Below are 27,430 nucleotides of genomic sequence, written 5' to 3'. Positions count from 1 at the left end.
CTGCTGTGCTGAGCGCTTTACACACATTATTATTGATCTTTGCAATACTCTCTGAGATACTCATTTTATAAAGAAACTGAAACTCAAAAAATTAAGTAATTGGCCCAGGGCTGCACTAAGCTAGTTAAGTATAGTGTCTGTGTTTAAGCCAGTGTCTACCTGATCCCTAAGCCTGTGTTCTTAGTTGCTGTGTTCCTGGAAGATGCTGAAGTGAGACAAATCAGAAGGGCTGGGTTTAATTTTAGGTTGCATTACTAAAGGCATGTGTTCCAGAAGTTAGGAGGTGATAGTGGTGCCTCTCATAGGTCACATGGGTTGTCCCTTGCTTCAGAGTGATAAAAAACCTCTGGTAGCAAGTGCTCAGGTGATGAGGAGAAGCAGAGGGAGGTAGGGCAGACTCAGGGGCTTTGGGGGCAGGAGTAGGGGAGGATTGTCTGTCAAAGGAGAGACTCAGGATGTGCACATCACATTCAGTGTCTGAAGCTCTCGTGTGCAAAGATTTGGCTTGTCTGAGCCACCCCATTGGGTACCACAAACTTAGTGGAAAAGTTAAGGAGCTAAAATCTATCTGTTAGAGCCACCTCATGATGCAATGGGCTTTGAGGGGTAGATAGTAAGATCCTTATAACTGAAAACAGTTTGGTATAGCTAGGACCTTTTTTTTTTTGCGGCGGGGGGCGGCGGTGGGGGCGGGGAGGTGGTGGTGGTGGTCCAAACTTGTCTGCCTTGCATTCTCAACTGGAGAGTGTCTTACAATTCCAATTCCCAGGCCCTACCCCTGACAATGGGCTTCCCTGGTGGCTCAGATGGTAAAGAATCTGCCTACAATGCGGGAGACCTGGGTTTGATCCCTGGGAAGATCCCCTGGAGAAAGGCATGGCAACCCACTGCAGTATTCTTGCCCAGAGAATCCCATGGACAGAGGAGCCTGGTGGGCTACAGTCCATGGAGTTGCAAAGAGTTGGACACGACTGAATGACTTTCACTTTCACCTTCACCCCTGACAATTCGGCCTCTGGAGGTATGGGGTGGAGCCAGGAAGTCAAGGTTTTCACAAAACTCCCCAGAAGGCTTCTGGTGCAGTTAGTCCCTGGGTGGTAGCAGGGAACCATCGGATCGGATTGCTACTCACAAGAGATTGTTGTATGATGATGTTTCCAAAGTATGGTATATGGGCCAGACTGGTAATTATATATGAAATTATTTTAGGTGTATTTATTTTAATGCATATTAGAGGAGGAAGTATATAGCTTTTGCAAATCTGTGATATCATGGGTATTGATGCCTCAAACTACTTGAAGTTACATTTATTTTCAAAATTTTACAAAATCTTATAAAATGATACTATTGATGGGGTTCAAGTGTGCAGATAAAGGTGAAGGGTGTATGCAAATAAAATCTAGGTTAACACTGTTGTGGGGCAGGGATGAGAAAGAGGGTGGACTGGTTGACTATAATCCTTTCAAGAGCCTAGTTTGTCCATTAGTTCTAGAAGGTTCTATGGAGATAAGCAGGATAATTACAGTAGTTTGTCCAAATTGTCATCTGACAACTGTGCTGAGGAGACTGGAAATCCTTCTGCCCCCCCCCGTTTGGAGCCTGGGGCATGAAACCCCTCTTCTCTCGTCCTCATTCTTGATGATTTCTATGAAGTCTTTGTCACTGGGCTCCTCAGTGAAGATGCTGTTAGGATAGGGCTGGGGCCAGAGTACAGGGCACTGTTTTTGTTCTTCCACTTATTTTCCTTCTTTACTCTCAGCTCTTGCTGCCAGGGGTTTTTATCACTCTGAAGCAAGAGACAACTCATGCGGGCTTTCTGACCTATGAGGGGCACCACAGGCCTGTCACCTCCCGGTTTCTGGAAAACATGCCTTTAGTAATACAACCAGTGCAGCCAGTGATGCTGACAACGGGGAGGGGACTAGGGATGAGCTGTCTGCTCTGAAAAGGGAGAAGTAAGTGGCCTGCATCTGTTATGGCACTCCCTCCCGGGCCTGCAGTGCCTGACCTGGCAGTGAAGGGTCTGGGCATCAGCATGGGGAGGCTGTAGAAGCACTTTAGGATGGCAAACTCACCAGGGCTCTGGCAAGGAGACACCAGGCCCTGCAGCCCCCACTGGCCTGCTGCAAATCCCTGGCCTGTGGGAGTGGGGTTGGTACATTCAGTTGATGTGCAGAGAAGAGGTGGGCTTTGGCATCCTGTGTCAGGGACTGCTGGTACTTTTAAAGGCACACCAGGACAGTGGTGGGGACTTTGGGGAGCCCCTTTGGCTTTTGAGGGGGCTGTTTTGGGTCTGGGTGCCTGGGTGTGAGGGGAGATGTTACTGATTATTCCAGAAAGTTATCCTTTCTGCCATTCGTGGTGGTCACAGGTGGGAACAAACTGAATATGAATGATCAGTCACCTGGAGGCCTCTCAGGTGGACTGTCAGATCAGCATCCTTGATCAGACATCCACTGACCTTCCCGAAGTCAGGTTTCAGTGGTCGTGGTTCCTGGGCTAGAAGCCAAAGCTTTGCACTGAGAACCTCACTTTGGTGCTCCCTTCCCCTCCCATCAGCCTGCCTGTGTGATACCCCAGTCCCTCCATTCAGGCTCCGTGGTCACCCCTGGGAAATCCAGGAGCTCATGGGTTTTTTCCCCTTTTATAAGCCAAGGAAGTGTCCTGGCTCCTAGACTCTGCCCTGTGGAGGTGGGGGGACGGGTGGGATGGAGGGGGAGAAAGGAAAAAAAGACTTCCACCTTATTGTTCAGCAGCTGGAAAATTGTTGTCATCTGTTCTGCCTTTCATTTGCTGAGAATGGGAAAAAAAATGTGGAAAAATTTGGGGAAATAAATCTCAATACCCTCGTAGGAACTCTCACCCTTCCCTCTACCTCACATCCCAGCCGTTTTGCTTCCACTTCTTCTCTGGGTCCTGGGGCCACAGTGGATTTGGGACTGGGGCTTGTCGGGGTGGTACTGGGGCCATGCTGGGCTGTGCTGGTCAGGAGTGGGCTGGGGCCACTGCTGGACTAGGATGGAACCAGGGCTGGAGCTGGGCTGGCCCGGCCACTTCTCACTCCGTGTGGAGGGCTTGGGAAGCCACTGTGATGTCATTCGAGAGCTGCATAGCTACAGGATGATAAGTGAAGCCCTGGGGACCCAGCTGGCTGAAATTACAGACAGAGTTTTATCCCACTGGCTTCCTACAAGCCAGAGTGAGGCAGAGCTGAGCGGAGAGGGGGAGAGAGCGAGTGAGAGCTGGAGGGAGGGAGTGTGCGTGTGTGTGTGTGTGTGTATGGGCAGGCAGGCGGCACTTGCTCCTCCCACCCCTGACAGTCCGAGGGAGCCTGAGTAGGACACAGACCGGGCGGCGGTGCTGGGAGCTGCAGCCATGGAGGAATTATTTGAAACTTGAGGGAAGAGGGGGCACTTCAGAGCACGTCTTTTCCCTTCCCTCGCTCCCTCTGTCCAGAGGGTAAGTGTCTGCTGGGCAGGTGTTTCTCCTGTGTGGCTCCCTGCTGGACCTGGGGAGAGGGTGGTGGGCAGCTTCTGGGTGCAGGGGCCGGGGTCTGCTCTGGACCTGATCTGGGGAAGGGCGTGTGGCTCTGTGGGGCTGTGGCCAGCAGTGTGCTGCCTTTGGGAGCAGATGGAGCCGACCTGGCCACCTCCCTCCTGGACTTGCTGCCCTGGGACACGGAGGAGCTGCCGCCTCAAATCTGAGGGGTGGCTGCATATGTAGGAGGGGGGGCAGTGTATCTGAGCCAGCCTCACTCTTTGGGGTAATGGTTCATGGTAGAAGAGGATGGGGTGGGCAGAGGGCATGTGGTGGAGGCATTGACTAGCCCCTGAAGCATTCCCACTTACTCAGGACAACACCCCCAACTCCCCAGGTCTGTGACCTGAACTTTGTGGAACCCTCCCCACCCCAGGGCTGACCATTCCCCCGCTGGCCTCCTGTGGGCTGACATTCATGGCTTTCTCCCAACTTTGCCAGGACTCTTGGCGGCTCGACAGTCCCCCTGGCCAGAGATCTGATCTGTGAGTGTCCAGGCGGGTGCCCTGGTCTGGCAGAGAGGGACCTGGGTCGCTGTGGGCTTGGGAGCTATTTTTACTGTCCGGAGTGTGCCTGTGATAGCTGCTGCCTGGACAGGCCGAGGGCGGGGAGTGGGAGTGCCAGGCTCTGCCCCTACTGCCTGGCGTGGGAGCTGAAGGCCAGGCTGGAGTCAGGAGGCTGGTCCTGCAAGTTCACATTTACCTCGCGGGAGTGGGCGGGCCTGTGACGGGGCAGGTCACTCACTCTGCAGGCCGGGTCCCTCGGGTCTGAAGTAAAGGCCACCAGGAGGTTTCCTGTCCCTGCTCCCTCTCTCTGGAGGAATTCAAGTTAAGATGGTATCTGTGTAAAGAGTGTGGGTCCTTCCTGAGGAGGACCTGGGGACACGTCTATCATCACCGCTTGACCAAGCCCCGTGTCTTATATGGTGAGGCTCTTAGGCCGCAGTCAAAGCTGTAGAGTACCCCCTGCCCCCCCCAGGCTCCTCTGGCCATCTTCACCTTGAAGCGCCATCAGGGGGAAGAGCACTCAATTTGGAGGCAGGCAGGCAGGCGAGTCTGTATGCCCTCTGCTCTGGGTGACCTTGGGGGTTTCCCAGAGCCTGTGGAACAAATGAGGGGCTGGGCAATGGATTAACTGAGCCTTCGAGGCCCTTCAGCTCTCCAGATCTCCTGGATTTTAAAACGCTGTCTTGGCTCAGCCGACTTGCTTGGTCCCTCTCAGACCTCCGTTTCGCTGCCTCTGAGCGCTGGCTGGGAGCCGTGGGGCAGTAGCCGCGGGTGGGAGGGGGGCTCTAGTTTCCATTTCTGCTTGAATGCTGGCTTTCTCCGTCTTCTGAGATTCGGATGGGACTGCGTTTGGACGCGGGGCTTAGCACCTTCCTCGTTCTTTCTTACCTCAGCAGATTGGTGGGTGGCGGCCAGTTGTGGATCCGCCCTGGGTCCACAGAGGCGGGTTTGGGGTGACCTTGGTGAGGTCCCTTGTGCAGGGAACAGAACCACATGTGAGAAAAGTGACAGAAACCCTGGGAAGAAGCTTGTTCTCTTCTCTCCACTCTCGGAAAGTGCAGTAGGTTCCCTGTGAGTGCTGCTAAGCGAGAAGAAAGACAGGTGTCTGTTTGGCTGCCTGGACTCATCTGTCCCTACCCCCAGTGCTTGTCTCTGTGGCCCCCGTGGACTCTTCCCGGGGTGAACCTGCGTCCCTCGGGCTGCACCTGTCGCCTGCCCTCTTTGTCTCTCAGAGGCCGTACCTCCTCTCTGTGGTTCCCCTCCAGAGACTTGGAACTTCTCTTCAGCCCCTAATTCTGAAGCTCTTCAGATCCCCCGAGGAAGCCCATTCCCATGTAGGAAAGTTCCAGAACTCTCTGCGAGCTGTTTTGAACAAAGGGTGACCTCAGGCCCTGGCTGGCTCTGAGGAGTTGTGTGTATGTCAGGGTGGGGTGGGGTGGGGAGGGGGAGTGGTCAGCATGGGTGGAGGCCGGCGCTGTCACAGAAGGGCCGCAGGAGGCCACACTTGAGCCACGGGGCTGAGGTTTCCCACAGCCCTCTCCATCACTGGCCCTTCCTCACTCCCACACCTGCCCTGGGGCGGCTGCAGCTCGGCGTGTTGCTCTGGGCTGGGCTCCTTCTCAGGCTCCTGCTGCTAGAAGGTTTGCCTTTTCTGCATGTCCTCTCGTTTCTCCTGAATGGAGCCCGGTGTTCCCCACAGAAGTCCAGATGCTGGGGGTAGACCCCCAGAAGCAGCACCCTAACTGTCATAGGCATATGTCTTAATTTAAGAAGCGTGTGTGGACTCTGAGGTGTCCATCCCCCTCCTGAAATGATGTGCATAGTTTGTATTTGTGTGTTTTTTGGGGGGTAATTCATCAGATACCCCCAGGGGTTCTTGATTAAGAAAGTGAATGTCCACTGGACAGGGCTGGAGTGTGACTGAGGAGTCCAGTGAGGGATCCTGTGGGGTGGGCTCTGGCTCAGCCAATTTGCAGGGACCTCCATGGGCGCAGCCTATGCTACCAGTTCTGTAGAACACCCTTCTCATATTTTTGCGGCAATGTGTCTCTTCCCGTTCAGGGAAGCTTGGGGTCCACCTTGAATCCGTAGTTTTCTACTTCTCTGGGTAGCAGTGGAAGAAGAGCATCTCAGTGGCTTACAGGGGTATATAAAACTTTAATGTCATGCATTGGTTGTTCAGATGGTAAAGAATCTGCCTGCAATGCAGGGGACCCAGATTCAATCCCTGGGTCAGAAAGATCCCTTGGAGGAGTGAATGGCTACCCACTCTAGTATTCTTGCCTGGAGAATTCCATGGACAGAGGAGCCTGGTGGGCTATAGTCCATGGGGTCACAAAGTGACAGACAGGATTGAGTGTCTGAGCATGAATGTCCTGCAAGAAGCACTGATGGAACCTCTAACGTGTACCAGACCCTGCACTCTGTAGGGCCATCCTGTATAGCTATGTGAGTTGTGCATTGAATTATGTGCCTTCTTCACATACACCACGTTATGAATCATACTGTCTGGGAACTAGGTACCGGAGGATTGAGGGAAAGAGGTAAAGGCCTTCCTCAAGGAGTTTAGTGGGGAAAACAAACATGGGCAATAATATTGACCATCTGGTGTGACCAGTGTTACAGTTATGGGAACAGGGCAATGGGAATTTAAAAAGTTTATCTGGGTCTGGAGGACTGTAGGAAAGGGGGAAGGCCGAGGGAGGCTTCCCAGAGAGGTTCAAACTGAGCCTCCAGGAGGAAGAAGAGGTTTGCCAGGGAGGTTGACAGTTGTGGGAGCAGGGTAGGGAAGGGACTTTTAGGAGAGCGAACAGCATGTTCGAGGCGCAAGGTGGGAAAGAGCATATAAATAGTAAGAGTAGAGTAGGGCGTGGTTGGAGTATCGAGGACAGTGAAGATGAGGCTTCAAAAGGCAGGCAGGGGCCAGATGATAAAAGGTCTGCATGTGTGAGGAGGGAGGGGGATTGGGCCTTACTTTGTGGGCGATGAGAGGTGTAAAATGGAGACAAGAGAGGTTAGTGTGCCTGGAGGTTTCAGGCCCAGCTCAAGGTGCTCAGTTCCTGAATCTTGTCACTCTGCAAACCTACCAGTAAGCCTCTGAATCTTCACCTGATGGGCTGGGAGGCCAGGCTCCGCATGGTTTAAGTGGTTGAGTTGGCTGAGTTAGCTATCAAGGTGGGGGTCTTCCTTCTGGGTGATGGGTGTTTTTGGTGCAGGGGTGAGGAGTGAGGGGCTGCTTTTCCTCTGCTTTTTCTACAGAATCACATCCCTCTGGCCTCCCTGGTACCCTTCTTCTGGCATTCACATGCTGCTTCTCAATAGCCCCAGCCCTAGTCCCAACCCACCTTCTCCTGTAGCTGGGGAAGAGGTTGTAGCTAAAGGGTTAACATGCCCAGAACTTGCTCCCCTGGCTACCTCCTAGCCAAGCCTCAGTGTTTGTCAGAGCTCACCTACCTCCCTGACACACATGGTTTTTGATGCCTCATTCCCACGTTTAAAGTGCTGAGAGTCCTCTCGGCTTGCTGGGGCCCCCGCCTGCCTCTAAACCGCCTGTGTCTGGGGTGGGCACCGTGCCCCTTCCTGTTGGCAGCGCATTGATTTTCCTCCACGTTGGTTGGTCATCACTGCTCTGGGTAATGTCTTTTAATGAATTGTTCGTCTGCTGGATGTGGACCCAAAGGACTTCTTATCATGAAGGGCCCCATCCTGAAGACCTTAATAAATCACTCATGGTGCACAGCAGGCTTGCTGTGGGACACGGAGGGGATCTCTCCTCGCTGAACCACTTTCCTGCAGTCCACTAGGCTGGCACCCTTTGTTTTTCCTGGTTGGCCTGTCTGCGCTGACATCTAAACAAATGACCTCTCCCCACTTGACATTAGTGAGAGAAGCGAAGGTCCTTAACCTCAGGGCTCAAAACGCTGGCCACCTGGGTCAAGGTTACTCAAGAGGTGACCCAGAAGCTGCTGGGAGCTAGTTTAAATGCTGATTCTTGGTCCTGCCCTAGATCTATGAGTAAAAATCTTTGGAGATAAGGCCCTGGAATCTACGTCGTTGTTGTTGTGTTTTTTTTTTTAAAACAATCCTCGGAGGAGATTCTTATGAAAATCAGACAACTGTCCAAACTCTTTTATCACCTTAGCATCCTTGTTGATTTCTTTTGTTCCTTTTGAAACACAACAGATGGACGCATCTTTCGTTTCCAGGGGACTGGCCTGTTCTGTGCATCCAGCCCCGCTCGAACTCCCGCCGTTCACTGGAGGGAGCCTGGGGAGTAGGGAGTAGTCCATGTCCAGATCAGCTGGGGATTTTCCTCAGAGCTTTCCAGAAGCATGACACGCACATCTGAATTACGGCTGCCGTGGAATAGGGGCCCCTTGGTGCAGCCGAGCTCAGCGTTGAGGGTGGAGCCCAGGGCTTGGAGCAGCTGCTGGGAAGAACGAGGTGTGGTCAGACAAAACAAGCAGGGCCTGGAAGGGACTGTGGACTTCACTTCCCTAGAGAAGTGGGCAGGAAGTCCAGTCTGGTCTGGGCTGGGGACCTGGGAGATCTCCCCTCTCTGGGCTGCCCATACCTTGTGTTTCCCCCTTCTGCTCCATGGTCACCCATTTCAACACCCATGGGCCCATCCGTATCCCCTGTCCCCTCCCACTGCGGGTCCAACTCCCTCTCCTCTGAGATGCTTTTACCTGAGTTGGCCACGCCCATGACAGCTGCTGGGACTTGAAGATGCATCTGGTGGCTCCCTGTCTTGAGAGTCTTGAAGCCAGCTTCCCTCACCACTCACTCCAGTTCCCTCTCCTCCTCCCCCCCCCCCCCATTTCACTCCTCCTCTTTGCTCTGGCCGCCTCTCTCTTTTGCCCTTCCTGCCTTAATAGATTGAAACCGACATGTTCCGGCTCCTTGTGGTCCTGGTAAATAGCTCTTAATGTGGCCGTGGTCGATGGGGCGAAGTGGGTGGTGAGTGTGTTGTGTGGCATGGGGGACGCGGGCCCTTTCCTTCATCTCTGATGGGAGCAGCAGGTGTTTGTGCCTTGTGGGTCGTGCTGGTGGTGCACTAGGGTTTCAGTCGAACCCTCCTGGGGGCTGACAGACCTGGGATGGGCCCGGGTGTCCTCTCTTAATTTGAAAAGGAAGATGACCCATTGAAAGTGTAGAACAGCCTGGAGCGTGCTGCCAGCCCTGGGCGTCAGGAGCAGCCAGCCCCTTCTTTGAGGACAGAAATAGACATTTCCATTTGTGCTTAGCAAATAGGATTCAATTAAACAGCTTCTACTTCTTCGATTTTCTTACTAAGCCCCAGTGGCCTGGCAGTTATCCTGTTGTTGTTCCTGCAAACAGTAGCCCACACTGGGGTAGATGACATGACAGAAGAAGTTTAATATTGGCATTTTCAAAGTCGATGGAGAGTGGGGTTGGCCCAAATGGGCCAAGATATCGGGTAGTGGTGATCAGTGTGAATTCTCCCTTTCTGTCTTGGGAGATGCTTTCTTATCTGTCTTGCCAAAAACTCTTCTTTGGTGGAGCCTAGGGAGATCCTGGAGTGGGTATGCTTTTTCCTGGAAGGAAGGGACACTCAAGCCTGCACTGGTTTGCACCCAGGGGGTCTCGTTGCCTTCTGAGTGTAAATGGGAGGCCGTGGGACACCTCACCTTTCACTCCTCTCCCCGCTTCCTGGACTGTGTACACATGGACCTGGGAAATTAGGGGGTTTGGGGGATGGAAGAGATCTCTGGTCCAGGAGGAATACTCTGTCATCTCACAGTGTGGGCTGCAGAGTGGGGCCAGGGCTCAGGAAGGGGCCAGCAGCTTTCCTTTCCAGGTGAGAAGGAAGGACAGCTTTTCAGATTCCCAGTAAGTGGTGTGAGGGGCCCATCCTTGTGGGAACCTTCTCCTCCCCTGCCCCCACCCCTTCCCAACCAAGATCTGAGTGGATGAGAACCTTCTGTCTGTAATACTTTTCTCCTCTGGAAACAGCCAGCCGAGTCTCTGTTTTGTGAGTGTAGCACAGAGCCCGGTTCTTTGGAAGGACAGGGCACAAGGGGCAGCCTCTCAACTGCATTTCGGCCGGGTTAGGGATGATCCAGGGCTTCCTAGGTGGCTCAGCGGTAAAGAACCTGCCTGCCAATGCAGGAGACACGAGTTCATTCCCTGGGTCAGGAAGAGCCTCTGGAGGAGGAACTGGCAACCTGCTCCAGTGTTCTTGCCTAGAGAATCGCCTGGACAGAGGAGCCTGGCAGGCTGCAGTCTACGAGGTTGCAAAGAGTCGGACACAACTTAGCGACTAAACAACAACAGGGATGATGCTAGGCGAGTCGGGAGAGGCAACGTGTGCACAGCTGCGTCTCAGTAGCACTAAGGGCAGGCTGTCGGAGAATCGGACCTTTCTCTGCCGAAACCCCATGTTAGTTCAGACCAGTGCCATTCCCGTAAACCTTCGGCTGTGGCAGCATTCTGGCCCAGTGTCACTTGGGGCCTGCTGCTGGCTGAGGTCCCAAAGTCCCAGGGAGAACTGGGGGCAGAGAGATGCTTCTGGAGAGTTACGTGAACGGGCAGCGCCTCCAGCCCCCAGGGGTGTGTGTGCACGATGGGCCTCCTCGAGCATCTCAGTGCTGGTGCTTGGGTGACGTCATTTGGTTGGCCTGTGGTTTGTGTGTGTGTATGTTGATCAGGATGTTCCTGTTTTGTGGTCGTCTGATCGCTTGTTTTTGGCCATGGGCTTCTGTAATGAGTGTTTATTTTTAGAGGTTGCCACTTCTGGCCTGAGAGCTAGTCCTTGGGCATGGTAGGAGCTTGTATTTTCTTAAATGTTTGTGGCTTTAAATTTAAGTACTTATTTTGGGGTTTTGCTGCTTTTTTGTGTGTTTTTTCCTAAGGGTGTGTGTGTGTGTGTGTGTGTGTGTGTGATATAACAGTGTAGAATAATAAAAAAGTTATGTGGTCTTCAAAATTCTGATTTACTTTTAATTTACTTTTATTTTAAATTTTAAATTAGTTCTGACTTAAAATCCCAGCTTTACCAGGTACTGCATGCATGCATGCTTAATTTTTCAGTTGTGTTGGACTCTTTGCACCCCCATGGACTGTAGCCACCAGGCTCCTCTGTCCATGGGGATTCTCCAGGTAAGAATACTGGAGTGGGTTGCCACGCCCTCCTCCAGGGGATCTTCCCAACCCAGGGATCGAACCTGCATCTCTTACGCCTCCTGCACTGCCAGGTGGGCTCTTTACTACTAGCACCACCTGAGAAGCCCTGCCGGGTACTATGTTTCTGCAAACATGTGGTTTCACCTTTCGAGTCTCAGTTTCTCCATCTTTAAAATAAGCATAACAGCCCCAATTCACAGGATTAGAAATAATGTATGTGCAAATGGAGCAAGGTGTTCCCTGCATGTTAGCTGTTAATATTAGCATTTGTGTGTTTGTATCCACACTCGCTCTTTCTGACTGGGGGTGCCTGTCTGGTGCACTCCACAAGTGCCTGTGTCTGGGGGTTTGATTTGGGTGATTTCTGGTGGGAGTGTGTGTCTCTGGACGTCTTTGTGTCTGGTTTTCTGCGTGTGACTGTTGGTGTCTGGGCTGGAGTCTCTGCAGTGTTTGGGAGGGGGCTTTCTTTTCTTGCCAGTTGAGGGCCTGCCTTGGAGTGGGGGAAGGGGAGGGGTGTGTGTGTGTGTGTGTGTGTGTGTGTGTGTGTGTGTGTGAAGGCTGGAAGCTGGGCTGCTGACTGTACAGGGTGTGAAATCACTGAGTTCCTCTGGGCGGGGAAGTTCTTCGCTCCTGAGTCAGCCCTTTGGCCTCCCGCCACCCAGCGCTCACTTTTTCCTTTCAGAGAAAGTATTGCTCACGGGGCCCCCAGAGTATCTGCAGACAAAATGACATAGGGGTCACCTCTCCCTGAAGAAGACCTCTGCCTTTGTGTTCTCCATCCCTAAGCTGTTCCCTCTACTCCTGGCCCCTGAAGCTCCTTTCCAGAACCCCCATGGGCCCTGGCATTCAGAGGGAAACTGTTCTAACACCAGTCCTGCTGGCTTTACTGAGCTCCAGCCTGGCCCAGCCCCTGCGGGTCTTTGGGAATAGAGTGCAATGCCAGAGCCAGGCTTTGAACTGGGGCATCTTGCCCCCAGGTCTCCTGACCAATCTGGGGCTCCACTGCCTGGCCCTGGCCCTGAGTGCTGGGGAGGCTCTTCTCAGAAGCTTTGGGAAGGGGTCCTTTTGTCCTTTCTGCCACTTTGGCTCTATCTCTGGGGGTTGAGAGGATTCCCTTTGGAGATGCTGAAGGTGGTACATGGTGGGGGCTACCCCTAGAGTCTGCCAGCCTAGCGGTGCCTGCCCAGGCTGGCCACACAGCCCCCATGTGACCCTCCTACTCCGTATAGGAGGGTTTAGCGGCTACCAGTGGGAGGGACCCCACCCAGCCTGGCCAGAGTCAGCGACCACCTCCCACTATGGCCATGACCCCAGTGGTATGTTCTGCTCTCAGCGGATTCCCTTTGGGGATCCAGGGAAGGGAAGCTCTCAGATGCTTTCCTTGGGAGAATGGAGGATGTCCCACCTCCCACTGACGTCTGCTCTCTGTCTCTCCTCTGGTCCCTCTCTTGTAGAGGTTGTGGGCCATACCCAGGGACCCCTGGACGGGAGCCTGTATGCCAAGGTGAAGAAGAAGGACTCCTTGCACGGCAGCACTGGGGCTGTCAACGCCACGCGGCCCGTGCTGTCAGCCACCCCCAATCACGTGGAGCACACCCTCTCCGTGAGCAGTGACTCGGGCAACTCCACAGCCTCCACCAAGACAGACAAGACCGATGAGCCTGCCCCCGGCCCCGCCAGTGCCCCTGCTGCCCTGAGTCCCGAGGAGAAGCGTGAGCTGGACCGCCTGCTCAGTGGCTTCGGCTTGGAGCGGGAGAAGCAAGGCGCCATGTACCACCCTCAGCATCTCCGGTCCCGCCCAGGGGGAGGCCCTGCTGCTCCTTCCTCTGGCCGCCACATCGTCCCGGCCCAGGTTCACGTCAACGGTGGGGCCTTAGCATCCGAGCGGGAGACAGACATCCTGGACGATGAGCTGCCCAACCAGGATGGGCACAGCGTGGGCAGCATGGGCACCCTGTCCTCCCTGGATGGAGTCACCAATACCAGTGAGGGTGGCTACCCGGAGGCCCTCTCCCCGCTGACCAACGGTCTGGACAGGCCCTACCCCATGGAACCTATGGTCAACGGCGGGGGCTACCCCTATGAGTCTGCCAGCCGGGCAGTGCCTGCCCAGGCTGGCCACACAGCCCCCATGAGACCCTCCTACTCCGCACAGGAGGGTTTAGCTGGCTACCAGCGGGAGGGACCCCACCCAGCCTGGCCGCAGTCAGCGACCACCTCCCACTATGGCCATGACCCCAACGGTATGTTTCGCTCTCAGTCCTTTCCTGAAACGGAGCCCCAGCTGCCCCCAGCTCCAGCCCGTGGTGGGAGCAGCCGGGAGGCTGTGCAGAGGGGCCTGAATTCCTGGCAGCAGCAGCAACAGCAGCAGCAGCAGCAGCAGCAGCAGCAGCAGCCTCGCCCACCTCCTCGCCAACAGGAAAGAGCCCACTTGGAGAGCCTTGGGCTCAGCAGGCCCAGCCCCCAGCCACTAGCAGAGCCCCCCATGTCTGGCCTCCCCGAGTTCCCACGCGCAGCCTCCCAGAAGGAGATCGAGCAGTCCATCGAAGCCCTCAACATGCTGATGCTCGATTTGGAACCGGCCACGGCGGGCGCCCCCCTACACAAGTCCCAGAGCGTGCCTGGGGCCTGGCCAGGGGCTTCTCCGCTCTCTTCCCAGCCCTTCTCTGGCTCCTCTTGCCAGTCCCACCCACTGACCCAGTCCAGATCTGGCTATATCCCCAGTGGGCATTCCTTGGGAACCCCTGAGCCAGCCCCCCGGGCCCCCCTGGAGTCCGTTCCCACTGGCAGGCCTTACTCACCTTATGATTATCAGCCATGTCCAACTGGGCCCAACCAGAGTTACCATCCAAAAAGCCTGGCCACCTCCTCCTCGTCTTCCTTCCTTCCAACAACCCAGAGCTCTCTGGGGCCTCAGCAGCCCCCAGCCTCTCTCCCTGGCCTCACCACTCAGCCTCAGCTTCCACCAAAGGAGGTGACTTCAGACCCATCCCGAACTCCAGAGGAAGAACCATTGAACTTGGAAGGGCTGGTGGCCCACCGGGTGGCAGGTAAGAGCCTCAGGGGCTGTGAGTGCTGGGTGTCCCCTCTTTATTCCCTCCACACTTTCCCTCTTTGGTCTTGGTTGGCTTTGCTAGGGGGAGGTACAGCCATCATGCCTCAGTGAGTGCCATTTTGGCCTGGGGAAGAGGCTTTTAGGAACCTATGTGCCACCCATCCCTTCCTGCATTCTCTGCCTGTTAGACTCCAAGCCAGGCCTTGTGGTTCAAAGATCAGTGTCTCAGGAGTTTTCAATCTAGTGAGGAAAGAGGTACACAGACAGATTATTCTAACAGTGCAGTGTGTGCTACAACAGAGATGGGGACTAAAGCCCCAGAGCCTGGGAAAGGAAGGCTTACCACCTAGGACAATCAGGGAAAGCTTCCTGGAGGTGGTGACTCTGGGACTGGAGTACAGATTTTTCTAGGCAGAGATGAGATGCTGTCTGTAGCTACCTGTAGTGGAGAAGGTTGAAGGGAGGCCTCTGTGGACTCCAGTTCCTTTTTTGGCCCTCCCAGAGGCGTAACAATGTCTGAGAGGGTGCCCCAAAGCCATTGGACTCTATCTGAGTGTTTAACCCTAGTGGTCCTCTCAGGATATTTATGTCTCCAGGGAGGCCAAGATCCCCCTTCTTGTTCAGCTATCCTGCTAGTCCTTGCTTTAGGATCAGCTCTGTATCGGAAGCAGGCAGTGAGAAACAGATCTCTCTTTCCTACCAGAGAATGGACTTATCTTTCTGGAGAGAGGAGAGAGAGTGGGGCAACCAGACAGGTTTACTGGGGAGATAAAGGCAAGAAATGGCAGAGTGTCCAGGCCATGTTGCAAGGAACAGGAAGGACCTGCCTTCACTTTGTCCTAAGCCTATAACCATTCCATGGGGATAGCTAAACTGGGTGGGAAATCCTATGAGCCGGCTTTGTCGTAGGGGTGAAGCCCAGGCAGGGGTGGACCAGAGCCTGGGGTGAGGGGAACCTTGGGCCAAGCCCCTCAGATGACAGGGTGGTAGGAGGTCAGAAGAGGAGCCTGGGCAGCTGAGTCTGCCTTCTGTCCCTTTTCCTAAATTTAGGGGAAGCTGAGTCACCATGCCAGCTGCAAGGAGGGAGACGCCCTTCTTGGGCGATGGACAGTTGGTTTAGGGAGGGAGCTGGGGCCAGGCCAGTTGGCTTTTGGGCTGAGTCCAGGATCTGGTGTGGGGAACATGGATGCCCTGCTTCTGTACTTCAGAGCAGAACACAGCCCCCAGTTCAACTATGGGTAACTTGAAATTGGCCATAATGGCAGTATTCACACTATGGAAATTGGCAGTCAAGGGCTTCACCTTCCCTGGAGATCTGGTCTAGCAACACATCATCAGCTTTACCTAAAGGTCAAAGGATAAGATGAGTACCCCTATAACCCTAACCCCAAGGGATGGCCATCTCCTATTTTTGTCCACATCCGGGCCACTAAGATAAGGAATACTTGGCTTGTCAGTATAAACCATTTTATTCCTGGTTTTGTTGAAGGGGAAGGAATGGGCTTTCTCAATATTTTACATTATTGGGGTGGTGGCCTGAGGAATAGTGACACACCAATCTAATGATGGGCAGTATCCAAAGAAATTTACCCTGATTCTGTGACTGGACTGGTCTCAGGTGTCTCTAGAGGTAGAGATTTCAATGCATTTTGGAAATCAGATGTGGATCTTATCCTTAAAGAGTCTAGAGTTTAGTAAGGGGAAAAAAGAACTAGAACTTTAAAATGAAGTTATTTATAATAAGAGAAGAAGTATAAAGTATCTAAAGCAAGTAGGATGAGTTTCCTCCCCCTCCCAGAACCCTTCCGTGTAGCTCAAGAGGAAGCCATACTTTAGTGGCCCTAGAAGGATGTCCATCTTACAGTGGCTCTCCGCTCAGCCTTTCCTCTCCTACAAGTGTCTGAGGTCTTGCCTCTCAGCCTCCATATCCTGTAGCTGCTCAGCTTTTGGCTGCCAAGAAGTCATAGGGATGGAGGGATATTACTGGCACAGTATCTGTGTCCCCCAACCCTGCTGTCATCTCCTCCACCAACTCTGAGTGACTCCATCAGGAGAAGGGCTAAGATGTATAGATGGGACAGTTATATTTGGTCCCTAGGGCTTCAGAAGGTCTCTTTGGTCCGTGCCCACTCGTGACCAGTATTTCTTATGTCAGCAGATCTTGCTTGCACAACTTCTTCAGTAGCCCTTCAGGATATCTGCAGTGCTTATCGTAGATAAAGATGCACCAGCAGGATTAATTTGTAAAACAGTCTAGGAGCCAAAGGATAGACTTTCAGCACTACCTCTTTCTTCTCATTCTGTATTCTTCTGCAAGGAGCTGGAGTATAAGCTTCCACATGAGTAACCTAGGAAGCTCAGATCTGAGCAGAACCTCTATATGGTCATGAATATGATCTAGTTTCTTCTGGCCGTTCACCCTCAGGTCTGCCTGTTCTTCCTTGGCTGTCCTCTGTACTTCAATTCTGTGTCCTTGGTTCATGCCACTGTGATCCAACTACTACTTATGTCTTATTTCAGCTTAGCTCTCAGAGAATGTCAGAGTAGTTTTCTTAACTTGATAAAGAGTAGATACCAGGAGCCTGAAGCACATATCACACTTTCTTGTGAAACATTAGAAGCATTCCCATTACACCAGGAATAAAATAAAGATGATTGTTATCACCGCTATCATTTAACATTGTATTGGCTATCCTAGCCAGTGCAATAAGAAACGAAAAAGAAGTAAGAGTCAGAGTTGTTGAGTCCAATCAGGTTTTCATATGATCCAGATTCTGTGCCTGGACTGATCTCAGGTGTCTCTAAAGGTAGAGGTTTCAATGCATGTTGGAAATCAAATGTGGATCTTATCCTTAAGGAGTCTAGAGTTTAGTAAAGGGAAAGAGAACTAGACCTTTAAAATGAAGTTATTTGCAATAAGAGAAATATGAAGAAAAGTTCTGTGGGAATGAAGAAAAAAGAAAGATCACTATCAGGTAGAGAGACTGGGGAGGCTCTGTGTTGAGTATATATTTTAAACAGAGCCTTGGAAGATAGGAGTTTGAAATGGGTGAGATTATTGGAAAAGGAAGGCTCATAATGAAGCTAGGAAGGCATAGGATGTGTTTGAAGAATGGAGTGGATTGAGAGCAGATAGGCTGTGTAGTAGAGAGTCAAGAAAGGAGCCTGGGGCTTTCGTCTGGTTGGTTTTAAATGTCAGACAGAGAAGCTTGAATCTTAGCCAGTGGAAGTGAAGGAAGCCATTACTGTGTTTTAGGAAAGGATGCCATGGTCAGAGCTGTAGTTTAGGGAGATGTATCTGGTGGGTCTGGGGAGGAAGGATACAAAAGGGGAGAGACTTTGAGCTGGGAGATGCTAGGAGCTTATTGGCTAACCTAGGTGATGGGGATTGAACTAGGGTGCTGACCATGGAAATGAAAAAGAAGAGCTGGGGGCAGGGATGCTGTAGTGGGATGAGAACCAATGCATCTACAAGTTGATTGGGTGTAGTAAGTGAAGAGGAGGGAGAGATCAAAGATAATTCTGAGGCTCCATAAATAGAAACAGAATGATTGTTCTGTTAACAAGCCAGAAGTTAGGAGGAGGAGCAGTTTGGTGTAAGATGAAGATCTCAGTATACTTATGTTGAATTTGAGTGACAGTGAAGGCTCCAGATAGAGATGTATGGAAGGCAATTGGACCTCTGGAGTTGGACCTGAAAGAGTGGAAAGAGCTATAGATTTGGGAGTCATCCTCGCAAAGATGAAGGTTAACGCTTTGGGCATGGATGAAATCTCTCTATATCAGAAGGCATGGAGAGAAAAGAACTTAGAATGAAATGGCTGTGAGGGAATGGAAGCCATGCAGGGCCTTGAGAACGAATGTTCTGGGCAGGGAGAAGACACTGAGACAGTGGGTCATCATAGAAGTCAGAATCGTAAAGGGTTCCCACGAGGTTAACAGCGTCACTGTGGAGCAATCACGAAGAGGAAGACTCGGGAAAACTCACTGGGCTTGCCAGTTAGGTGGCCTCAGGGGTTTCAAAGGCGTATTTTCAGTAGAGTGGTGGTGACGGAAGCCAGACTGAGGGATTGAGGAGTGAGAGATGAGAGAGTGCAGACAGTACATCATCTATTCTTTTGAATGGTTTTGTGATAAAAGGGAAGAGGGTGGTAGCTAAAGAGGGTAGCAAGATACTGAGAGCTTCTTTGTGTGAATATAGGAGCCATGAGAGTTTTTAGAGGTGGAAGAGAGAGAGGCTGAGTACGGGGGAAGAGTGAGAAGAGAAAGATATAAACAAGTGAGAAAGAAACTGATAGAGCAGGTCTCTTGACGTGAACCATGAACTTCCTGATGTTCAAGCTGGTTTTAGAAAAGGCAGAGAAACCAGGGATCAAATTGCCAACATCCGCTGGATCATGGAAAAAGCAAGAGAGTTCCAGAAAAACATCTATTTCTGCTTTATTGACTATGCCAAAGCCTTTGACTGTGTGGATCACAAACTGTGGAAAATTCTGAAAGAGATGGGAATACCAGACCACCTGACCTGCCTCTTGAGAAATTTGTATGCAGGTCAGGAAGCAACAGTTAGAACTGGACATGGAACAACAGACTGGTTCCAAATAGGAAAAGGAGTACATCAAGGCTGTATATTGTCACCCTGCTTATTTAACTTGTATGCAGAGTACATCATGAGAAACGCTGGGCTGGAAGAAACACAAGCTGGAATCAAGATTGCCGGGAGAAATCTCAATAACCTCAGATATGCAGATGATACCACCCTTATGGCAGAAAGTGAAGAGGAACTCAAAAGCCTCTTGATGAAAGTGAAAGTGGAGAGTGAAAAAGTTGGCTTAAAGCTCAACATTCAGAAAACGAAGATCATGGCATTTGGTCCCATCACTTCATGGGAAATAGATGGGGAAACAGTAGAAACAGTGTCAGACTATTTTTTTGGGCTCCAAAATCACTGCAGATGGTGACTGCAGCCATGAAATTAAAAGACGCTTACTCCTTGGAAGGAAAGTTATGACCAACCTAGATAGCATATTGAAAAGCAGAGACATTACTTTGCCAACAAAGGTCCGTCTAGTCAAGGCTATGGTTTTTCCTGTGGTCATGTATGGATGTGAGAGTTGGACTGTGAAGAAGGCTGAGCGCCGAAGAATTGAAGCTTTTGAACTGTGGTGTTGGAGAAGACTCTTGAGAGTCCCTTGGACTGCAAGGAGATCTAACCAGTCCATTCTGAAGGAGATCGGCCCTGGGATTTCTTTGGAAGGAATGATGCTAAAGCTGAAACTCCAGTACTTTGGCCACCTCATGTGAAGAGTTGACTCATGGGAAAAGACTCTGATGCTGGGAGGGATTGGGGGCAGGAGGAGAAGGGGACAACAGAGGATGAGATAGCTGGATGGCATCACTGCTCAATGGACATGAGTCTGAGTGAACTCTGGGAGTTGGTGATGGACAGGGAGGCCTGGCGAGCTGTGATTCATGGGGTCGCAAAGAGTCGGACACGACTGAGCGACTGAACTGAACTGAACTGAACTGAGGCTTAGGAGTAGATACCTGGGTAGATAATTTAGGCTCAACTAGGCAGTAAGGTAGGGGTTTCCCAGGTGGCACAATTGGTAAAGAATCTGTGTGCCAGCTCAGGAGATGCAAGAGATGTGGGTTCACTCTCTGGGTCAGGAAGATCCTCTGGAGTAGGAAATGGCAACCCACTCCAGTATTCTTGCCTGGAGAATTCCGTGGACAGAGGAGCCTGGTGGGCTACAGCCCGTGGGATTGAAAAGAATCAGATACAATTGAGCACACATCTGAGCAGAGGAGGCAAGGTACCTCTTCATGAAATAAGCATAGAGAATGGATACACCTATAGTCAACTATTGGTGTCAACTTTTGAGAGCTTGAATTAAGACTCAGTTTTTATATTTCATCATGGGAAAAGGAGACAAGATCAAGGCCCATTCTGTCATTCACTCAACAAGTGCTCCTTGTCTGTGCTACATGTTAGCCTAGGTAGGCTCTGGAGAAATGGTGGTAAACAAAAAAGATAAAGATTTTTTTTTTTAAGAGGTAGAAATGGACAATAAACCAATAAGCAAATACACATGTAATTTGTCAGGTGGATGATAAGTGCCATAGAGATAAAGCAGTGAAGTGTCAGTGAAGGGTAAAGGGTGGTGGTGGGGTAGTTGGATGATCAGGGGAAAAGCTTTGTTGGGTAGGGAGGGAATGTGCCAGAGGAAATAGCAAGTGCAAAGCTTCCTGAGAGAAGGGAAAGTCAAGGTTTCTGGCTTGAGCAACTAAAGGATGGAGTGGCTCTTCTTTCAGATGGAGAAGAATGTGGGAAGAGCAGTCTTAGAGGTGATATCAGAAGTGTGATTTTGGCCACATTACGTTTGAGATGCCCATGAGGTGTTTAAGACGGTTGGATGTATGAGTCAGGAGTTTATGGGGGAGAGATTGGAGCTTAGGAATGTGGGAGATATCAGTCTGTGATGTCATGTGAAGTAAGAAACTGCATGATCTTACCAAGGGGGTGAGCACAGACAGAGGGGAGGTTCTAGGATTGAGTTCTGGAGCATTGAGACATGAGGAGGAACCAGTAAAAACAAACAAACTGATATGGAGCAGCTTTCGAAGTAGAGAAAACTCAAAAGGTATGGCTCTCTGGAAGCCAGAAAGAAGTGATACTGGCCACTGTGCAGCCCCTGGGGTGTGAGATGGATTGGAGTCAGATGGGTTGAAGAAAAAGACATGCCAGGTCCTTACAGTGCATCCAGGCAGGCTCATCTTAAGGACTTTTCAGTGGTGCCCAGCAGTTTGGGGCAGGAGTTGAAGTGGTTCCTAAGTGGCTCCCATGAAAGAGGATTACTAAGGAGTGTGTGATGGAAGAATAAAAGGCCGAGGAATGCCCTGATGCTTGGGGAGATGACCCTTGGACTGAGACTGGCAGGGTCACTGATGAATCCAGGGGGTGGGAGATGACCATGAGGGGAGAGAGGTCCTGGAACGGGGACGTGCTGACCATGAGGGTGGATGAGATGTGGAGCCAAAGGATTGAAATCTCCTGGTCCCAGGCTGGCACCTTCCTGCTCCATGCTGGGGTTAGGAAAGAGAGAGATGAGTGGTGTCCTACTGGACCGCAGAACGTCCACCTGTCCTTTGGAGAAGTGAGACCCCAGATCCACCCTCTCTTCTTGTCTGACATCCTGCCTACCTTCTTCAAGTGTGTGGCCAGATTCTAGACTCAAACACCAACTAATATTGATTTTTTTCTTTGTTTTTGTTTTGTTTTCGTCTTGTTAAATGCCTCGTCCCTGGCGTTCTTCATGTGTTCCATGTCCATCTGTCCCCTGTGCCATGGGCGTGTTTCCTTCCTTGCCTGGTGTCCTCCTCTCCCCACCTCCCTCGTTCCCCCCCTCACCGCACGCTGCTTGCCTCCCCCCTGCCGGCTCCCCGGGGTGGGGGTGGGCAGCGTACAATGCCAGGCTGCAGGGCACTGGGCAGAGAGTTAGCTCCTGGCACCCTCCTCTCCACCGGCTCCGATCTTCCTCTCTCTCTGGTTGGTTCCTCTCCCTCTTCCCTCCTTTTATGACTCACCCTAACTCCCCTTTCCTCTCTCTTCCCTTCCAGACTTTGCCTACTTTCTTCCACCTCCTCATTTCCCATCTCCTCCTCATTTTTCCTCCTTTCCCTCTTCTGTTCTCTCCTTTCCATCTCTTTCTTCTCTTTGCCTCCGCTTCTTTTCTCACTGCCTCCCTCCTCTGTCCTTGCTCCCTTCTCCCTCCCTTCTCTCTGCATGAGTGAGTGCTCCCACTTCTGCATGGACACGGCCTGATGCTTCCAGCCTTGGCCTTCCCTGCTGGGAACAGGGTCTGGGATGACTGGACCAACTTTCAGGCTCCTTGTGGGCATGCAGGTCTTTGCAACAAGGGTGCTCAGCGAGGGTTCGGGACAGCCCAGCTCTCCAGCCGCCTTGGCTCTTAGATCACCCAGGCTGTCCTGGCCAGAGCCTCTGCAGGAGCCAGGCCATGCTCAGTATGGACCAGCGGGCACAAGACACAGAGTGGTGCCCTGGCACCTGCTGCTCTGTCTATTCTGGAGTACAGCACTCGATGGGGCAGGGCATCCCCCTCTGACTCATCCTGAATCTCTGACCCCAGGACCCATGGGCAAGAGTCAGAAGCCCCGGGTGTGGTCCTGGCTCTGCCTGTGACCACCTCTGTGACACTCCTGGGCAAGTCTCTGAATTGCTCAGAGCTCACTCTCCCAGCATGACAAATGGAGGACTGTAGCCTGGCCATGTGCCTTTAGCTTGGTGACTTGATGTACTCCAATATGGTGGCCCTTCTATCCAGAGTCACACTGCTCTATTTGAGAATGATGTGGTCCACTGGCATCCTCCATCCCAGCTGGACATCTAAGCCCTTAGGCTTTTAGTTCTGGGGAGGGAATCCCCTCATTCTATCCCTGGGGCTCCTTGGAAGCCAGAAGCCCAGGTCAGGGAGATGACGGTGTGCACGGGTTTATCCCATGCCGTGGCCTTAAGCAGCTCTGGGAAAAGGCTTAGGAGGTGAAGGGAGCTGTTGACTCCCAGTGGCCATATCTGGTGCTTTCAGGGCCCTCCTTCTCCCAGTCCATGGACAACAGGGAGATGGCTCGAGCAGAAAGGCTCCCTGTCCGCTTCCTCTTCTGTCCTTCCATCTTCTTCTTGGCCCAGTGGTGGGGAGTGCAGTGTCCAGCTGGGCCTGGGGTTTGGGGGAGTTCTGGGGGTGGGCCTGTCCTGAGGGGAGCTGGCATGGCTTGCCCTGGGGCTGTTAGCTAGTGTGATTGCCGTGTGGCTTTCTGGTGCCCTGGCCCCAGCAGGTGGCCTCCCGGATCCCCTTGCTTCCGGAGCCCCAGGCAAGCAGTCGGACACCCAGCCCTGCCACCTGGAGCTGAGGAATCCAGTCTTTTGGAAAATGGAAGGCTGGAGAGAAGAGCTGGGTCTGTGAGGGTGGAAGCGGCCAGTCGGGGGGTTGTAGAGGAGGCATGTGATGAAGCCTGGCACAAGGACATTTGTCCATGGACGCTGGGGTGGTGGGCAGCCATGCTGTATCTGTGAGTCAGGTGTATTGATGTGTGTTAGGGCGATAGCCTCTAGAACTGTGTGTGTGTGTGTGTGTGTGTGTGTGAGATGAAGGAGATTCTTAACCTCAGGTCCAGGCCACTTTAGGGGAGCCTTGGAGCCGGCTGTCCCCTAAGCACAGCACCATCCTGGGGGAGCAAGTGAGGGCCCCGGGAGATTGAGCTGCTCCAGCGCCCTACGCCCTGCTCTTCAGGTCTGGTGGCCAATGTGGAGGCCCCGGGCTGAGGTGACTGCTGTCCTCCAGGAGGTGGGGAAGGTGTGATGCCCAGAGTGTGTGAGCAGCCCTTGGAGGACAACACATGGCTTCTTGTGTAGAGTGTCACTATTCTAAAGGCCGCTTTCTGGCTGCTCCTTTGTGCTGCTGGGCTTAGAAGGCTGGACTCACCAGCTTTGCTGGGAAGACTTTGCAGAGTTCCTGGGCTGCCTGTCTTCCCCCCCACTTTCTTCATAAACTTCCTCTGGTCCCCGGTCTCCTGCTGAGGGAGGGCTGACTGTGGAGGTTCTGAGCATGACTGTGACCCACTGCTGTTCCTGTCAGGCTCAGGCTGTGTGTGCCCACGTGTGTGTGTGTGTGTGTGCGCACATGCCTGTGTGTATGCAGGGAGTGGGGCACGTAGACAGAGGCCCTGAGAGTGGGGGCGGGGCCAGGAGACTGAGAAAGTCCTGGTGTGGGGTGGGGTGGGGGGATGTGCTGGGCGGAGAGGAGGCTGGTGGGAGGGAGTGGGGCTATTTTTATTATCCGTCAGTCTCTGGGACATGAGGGAGGGGTGTTCTCTCTCTGACACAGGCCGTCAGCTTGTGTCCAGACGTCCCAGCTTGGCTGAGGAACAATGGGGCTCTCTTCTCTCCCTTCTCTCTCCCCTCTGCCATGACCCATCTCCCCTCCTGTAGAGAGGGACAAGAGAGAGGGAATATGGCTCTCCTGGCACTCGAGGGGCAGATCTGGGCCTGCCAAGGCAGACAACAGTGGCATACTGTGTTCAGAGAATGCGAGAGGCCCGAGGCTGGCCACTGGGGCTGCGGGGGGCACTCCGCGGGAGAGGGTCTGTCCCCGTGGGAGTGGAATGCGGGGCTTCCCTCTTCTGCAGAGGGGGGCTGTGCCCTGCAGGACCCTATGCTTTGGATGGCAGCCTGTCCATACCCCTGCCTCCGGACAGAGCTCATCCCACTCTGGTGGTAGTGGAGAGGGGGCTTGAAGAAGAGGTGGGATTGCTCTCAAGTGTCTGACCGCCTTGGGCTAGACCTCACACCCTGCACGGCCTGGAAGCTTCCCCTCCCCACAATGGTCTAGCCTCCTCTCTGGGCCACTGCAACCCTCTGCAGCTCTTGAACATGGAGCTCATGTTCTGAGTGCATCCAGGAGAATGTTCTGTGTCCCTCCAGGAGAGTCAGGGCCCTGAGTTAAAGCAGACCTGTTTTTCAAGGGCAGACATCGGATCCCCAAACAAGGACATCAGCCGCCCCTTGCAAAGACATGGGCTCTGGCCGAGGGAGGCAGCGGGGCTGGGTGAGCCGGAACTCAGTGCAGCCCTAATGCGTTTCTTTTAACCTTGGGGCTGAACTTAGTTCCAAACCCCCGGGAGCCTTTTCCGAATGTGCCTCCTTTGTCACAATTATTATTAGAAAATCAATGGCTCCGTCTGTTTCTCTCTAATGTTTTTGCCAGGAATGAAACTAGTGGCAGCTCTGGACCAAGCTGCTCGGGGAGGCTTGATGGGGAAGGGGGCTTGGTGGCGGTGGCGGAAGTGTGAGCGAGGGTAGGGGACCCCCCCGATTCTCTGAGGGCTGAGAGCCTGGGGTTGCCCTAGGGTCCCTGAGTGGGCCCTGCCCAGCCCTTCAGAGGTGTGCCCCGTCTCCGTTCAGGTTGATCTTCATAGCAGCCCCTGGTTAGGACGGTGCGACACCTACTTTTCTCTTCTGTAAATAAGGGTCCTTCGAGGCAAGGGGCTTATTTGTTTTAAGTAGGGCGGTTTGTGAGTCTGGTTTACGGTCTTTACCCGAGGCTCTTTTTTCTCTTGGTTGAGCTGGTAGGCAGGTTGCCTCTGATGAATGAAGAGCTGGCAGTGGAAACTCAGGACACCACCGCAACCGGGGACCTTCTGCATCTGCAAGTGCTTTCCAGACGAGGCTCCTAGTTAAGGGCTGGTCTGAGTGCACGTCTTGGAGTGACTGTGTGTGTGTTTGTGTGTGTGTGTGAGAGTGTGTACATCCGTCCCTAGACTTGGCAGCTGGCAGCCTGCTGTTCATGACGAGTAGGTAGGCTTCTCAGCCTGTGCTTTTCATAGTGGCCTCAGTGGCGGTGCCAGGCGGGAGCTAGGGATTCTTGGGGCCATGCAGACCCCCCTGTGAAGGGTAGATGACAGTTCAGTCTGATCGAGGGTGATTTCTGCTTGGCTGTGCTGGCTCGTTGCTGAGGCCATCTGGTGTGTGCGTGTGCATGTGTGCCATGGGGTGGTCGGTCGGCCCACAAGCGCTGGCCTGAGGCTGGTGTAGCTAGGGTCTCACGAGACCTTTGATAAGTCCCAGCACCTCTCTTCACCTCGCCTGCCCTCTCGGGTGGTTGCGAAGGCAGGGCTGGAATTTCCTTCTTCAGGGTAGTGAGGATGAGGGGCCCACCCTCAGGCTGGGTCATGGCCTCTGGCCCCCAAGGGAGTAACTTTTCTAGGATTCTGGAGCCAGCTCAATGAGGCAATGGGTTTCGTGCTGCAGCCCAGCTGTGGGAAGAGGGAGTGGGAAGGGAGGAGGGTGAGGTTAAGGCCTGGGGAATGGGAGGGAAATACACAAAAGCACAGGAGGCACTTGTCTGCAGGCTCTTTGCCTGCTGTTCTGGGGCAGCCTGGAAACCTGGGCCATCTTTGGGGCAAGAAAAGTGTGGGCATACAGGAAGTGGGTGGGAGGTTTCAGAGCGACACTGGATGGAGGAGGGTTGGGGAACCCCAGAGAAGGCCAGCAGTATTCCAGGGGCCAGCTGGGGCTGGGACGTCGTGACAGGTCTTAGTCATTTCTTGGGTTTCTTCTCGGGAGCACCATTTGCAAGCTGATGCGTCATTCAGTCTTTCCAAGTCCTTCCCCATGGGCCTGGTGTTGCGTGTTGGTTGATGCAGTTGCCTTGGAGACTGTCTTTCCTCCCTCCACCTTCCCTCCTTTGCCTGGAAGCTCTGGCCCTCTGCCTCCGGGGCTTGGAAGAAGTTGACATCTGTTTCTTGTATCAGTCCTTTGTGCTCTGGGCCCCAACCCTGTGCAGAACAGAGATTCCTGCTGAAGGCCAGCTCAACCTAAGCAGATTCCCCCACCCAGCAGAGAAACTGGGGTGTGGGCAGAGGGAGTCTGGGGGGAGGAGGTGTGAGGGGAGGCAAGTCCAGCTCCAGCTTGGCCCCCCTGAGCTAAGATGCACTGTCTCCTCTAGGGGAGTTAGGCGGATTGATCTTTCCCCCCATGTTTTGCTCATTGCTCTCTCTGCCCTGCCATTCCTCCCAGGGGTGCAGGCTCGGGAGAAGCAGCCTGCAGAGCCCCCAGCACCTCTCCGGAAGCGGGCTGCCAGCGATGGGCAGTATGAAAACCAGTCACCAGAACCCACATCCCCCCGTAGCCCCGGGGTTCGCTCGCCTGTCCAATGTGTCTCCCCAGAGCTGGCTCTTACCATCGCTCTCAATCCTGGAGGGCGACCCAAAGAGGTGAGTCCTGGGGCCACAGAAGGTAGCAGAGCCCACCTAAACTATTGAGGGACTTGATTGTCATCTGAGTAATGGTGACCTGTCAGTAAACTCAGTATTTTTTTCCTCCCTTCATCCTCAGCCTAGGGCTTCTCTTTGGTTTGTGGAATCAGGAGCCAATTTCCCTCTTTAAATAGCTTTTATTCCCCTACTTCTTCCATGAACATGGAGACTGAGGTTCCCTTCTTGAGCCCCAGAGAGCACCATTTATTAGGGTGGTAAGGACCCTGGTGTGATGTAGGTGACCACAGACTCTAGACTCCAAGCCAGATCCTACAGACTGTTTTTGAACCCTTTCTGGATGTAGGGTTTACTTGGGAGATAGATCTAATTTCAGTGTCAAAATTTTTGTATTTCT

The 27,430-nt window shown here is 52.9% G+C and overlaps 1 protein-coding gene across 8 annotated transcripts in view; it reads left to right on the top strand.

The window, feature by feature from the left end:
* TNS1 (tensin 1) overlaps positions 1-27,430 on the top strand; it is a 217,392-nt gene that overhangs the window by 153,263 nt on the left and 36,699 nt on the right. For 6 of the 8 annotated variants that reach the window (XM_055573425.1, XM_055573424.1, XM_055573431.1 and 3 more), the window contains 3 exons: positions 12,644-14,239; positions 21,707-21,793; positions 26,837-27,033. In XM_055573425.1, coding sequence (XP_055429400.1) covers positions 12,644-14,239; positions 21,707-21,793; positions 26,837-27,033 — 1,880 coding nt within the window. The remainder of the gene's footprint in view (positions 1-12,643; positions 14,240-21,706; positions 21,794-26,836; positions 27,034-27,430) is intronic. The other 2 variants (XM_055573427.1, XM_055573426.1) reach the window with 1 other exon arrangement.

Source organism: Bubalus kerabau, chromosome 3, assembly GCF_029407905.1.
Source record: "Bubalus kerabau isolate K-KA32 ecotype Philippines breed swamp buffalo chromosome 3, PCC_UOA_SB_1v2, whole genome shotgun sequence".
In the NCBI taxonomy this organism is placed as follows: domain Eukaryota; kingdom Metazoa; phylum Chordata; class Mammalia; order Artiodactyla; family Bovidae; genus Bubalus; species Bubalus kerabau.
This window is presented reverse-complemented; position numbering and strand designations above follow the sequence as displayed.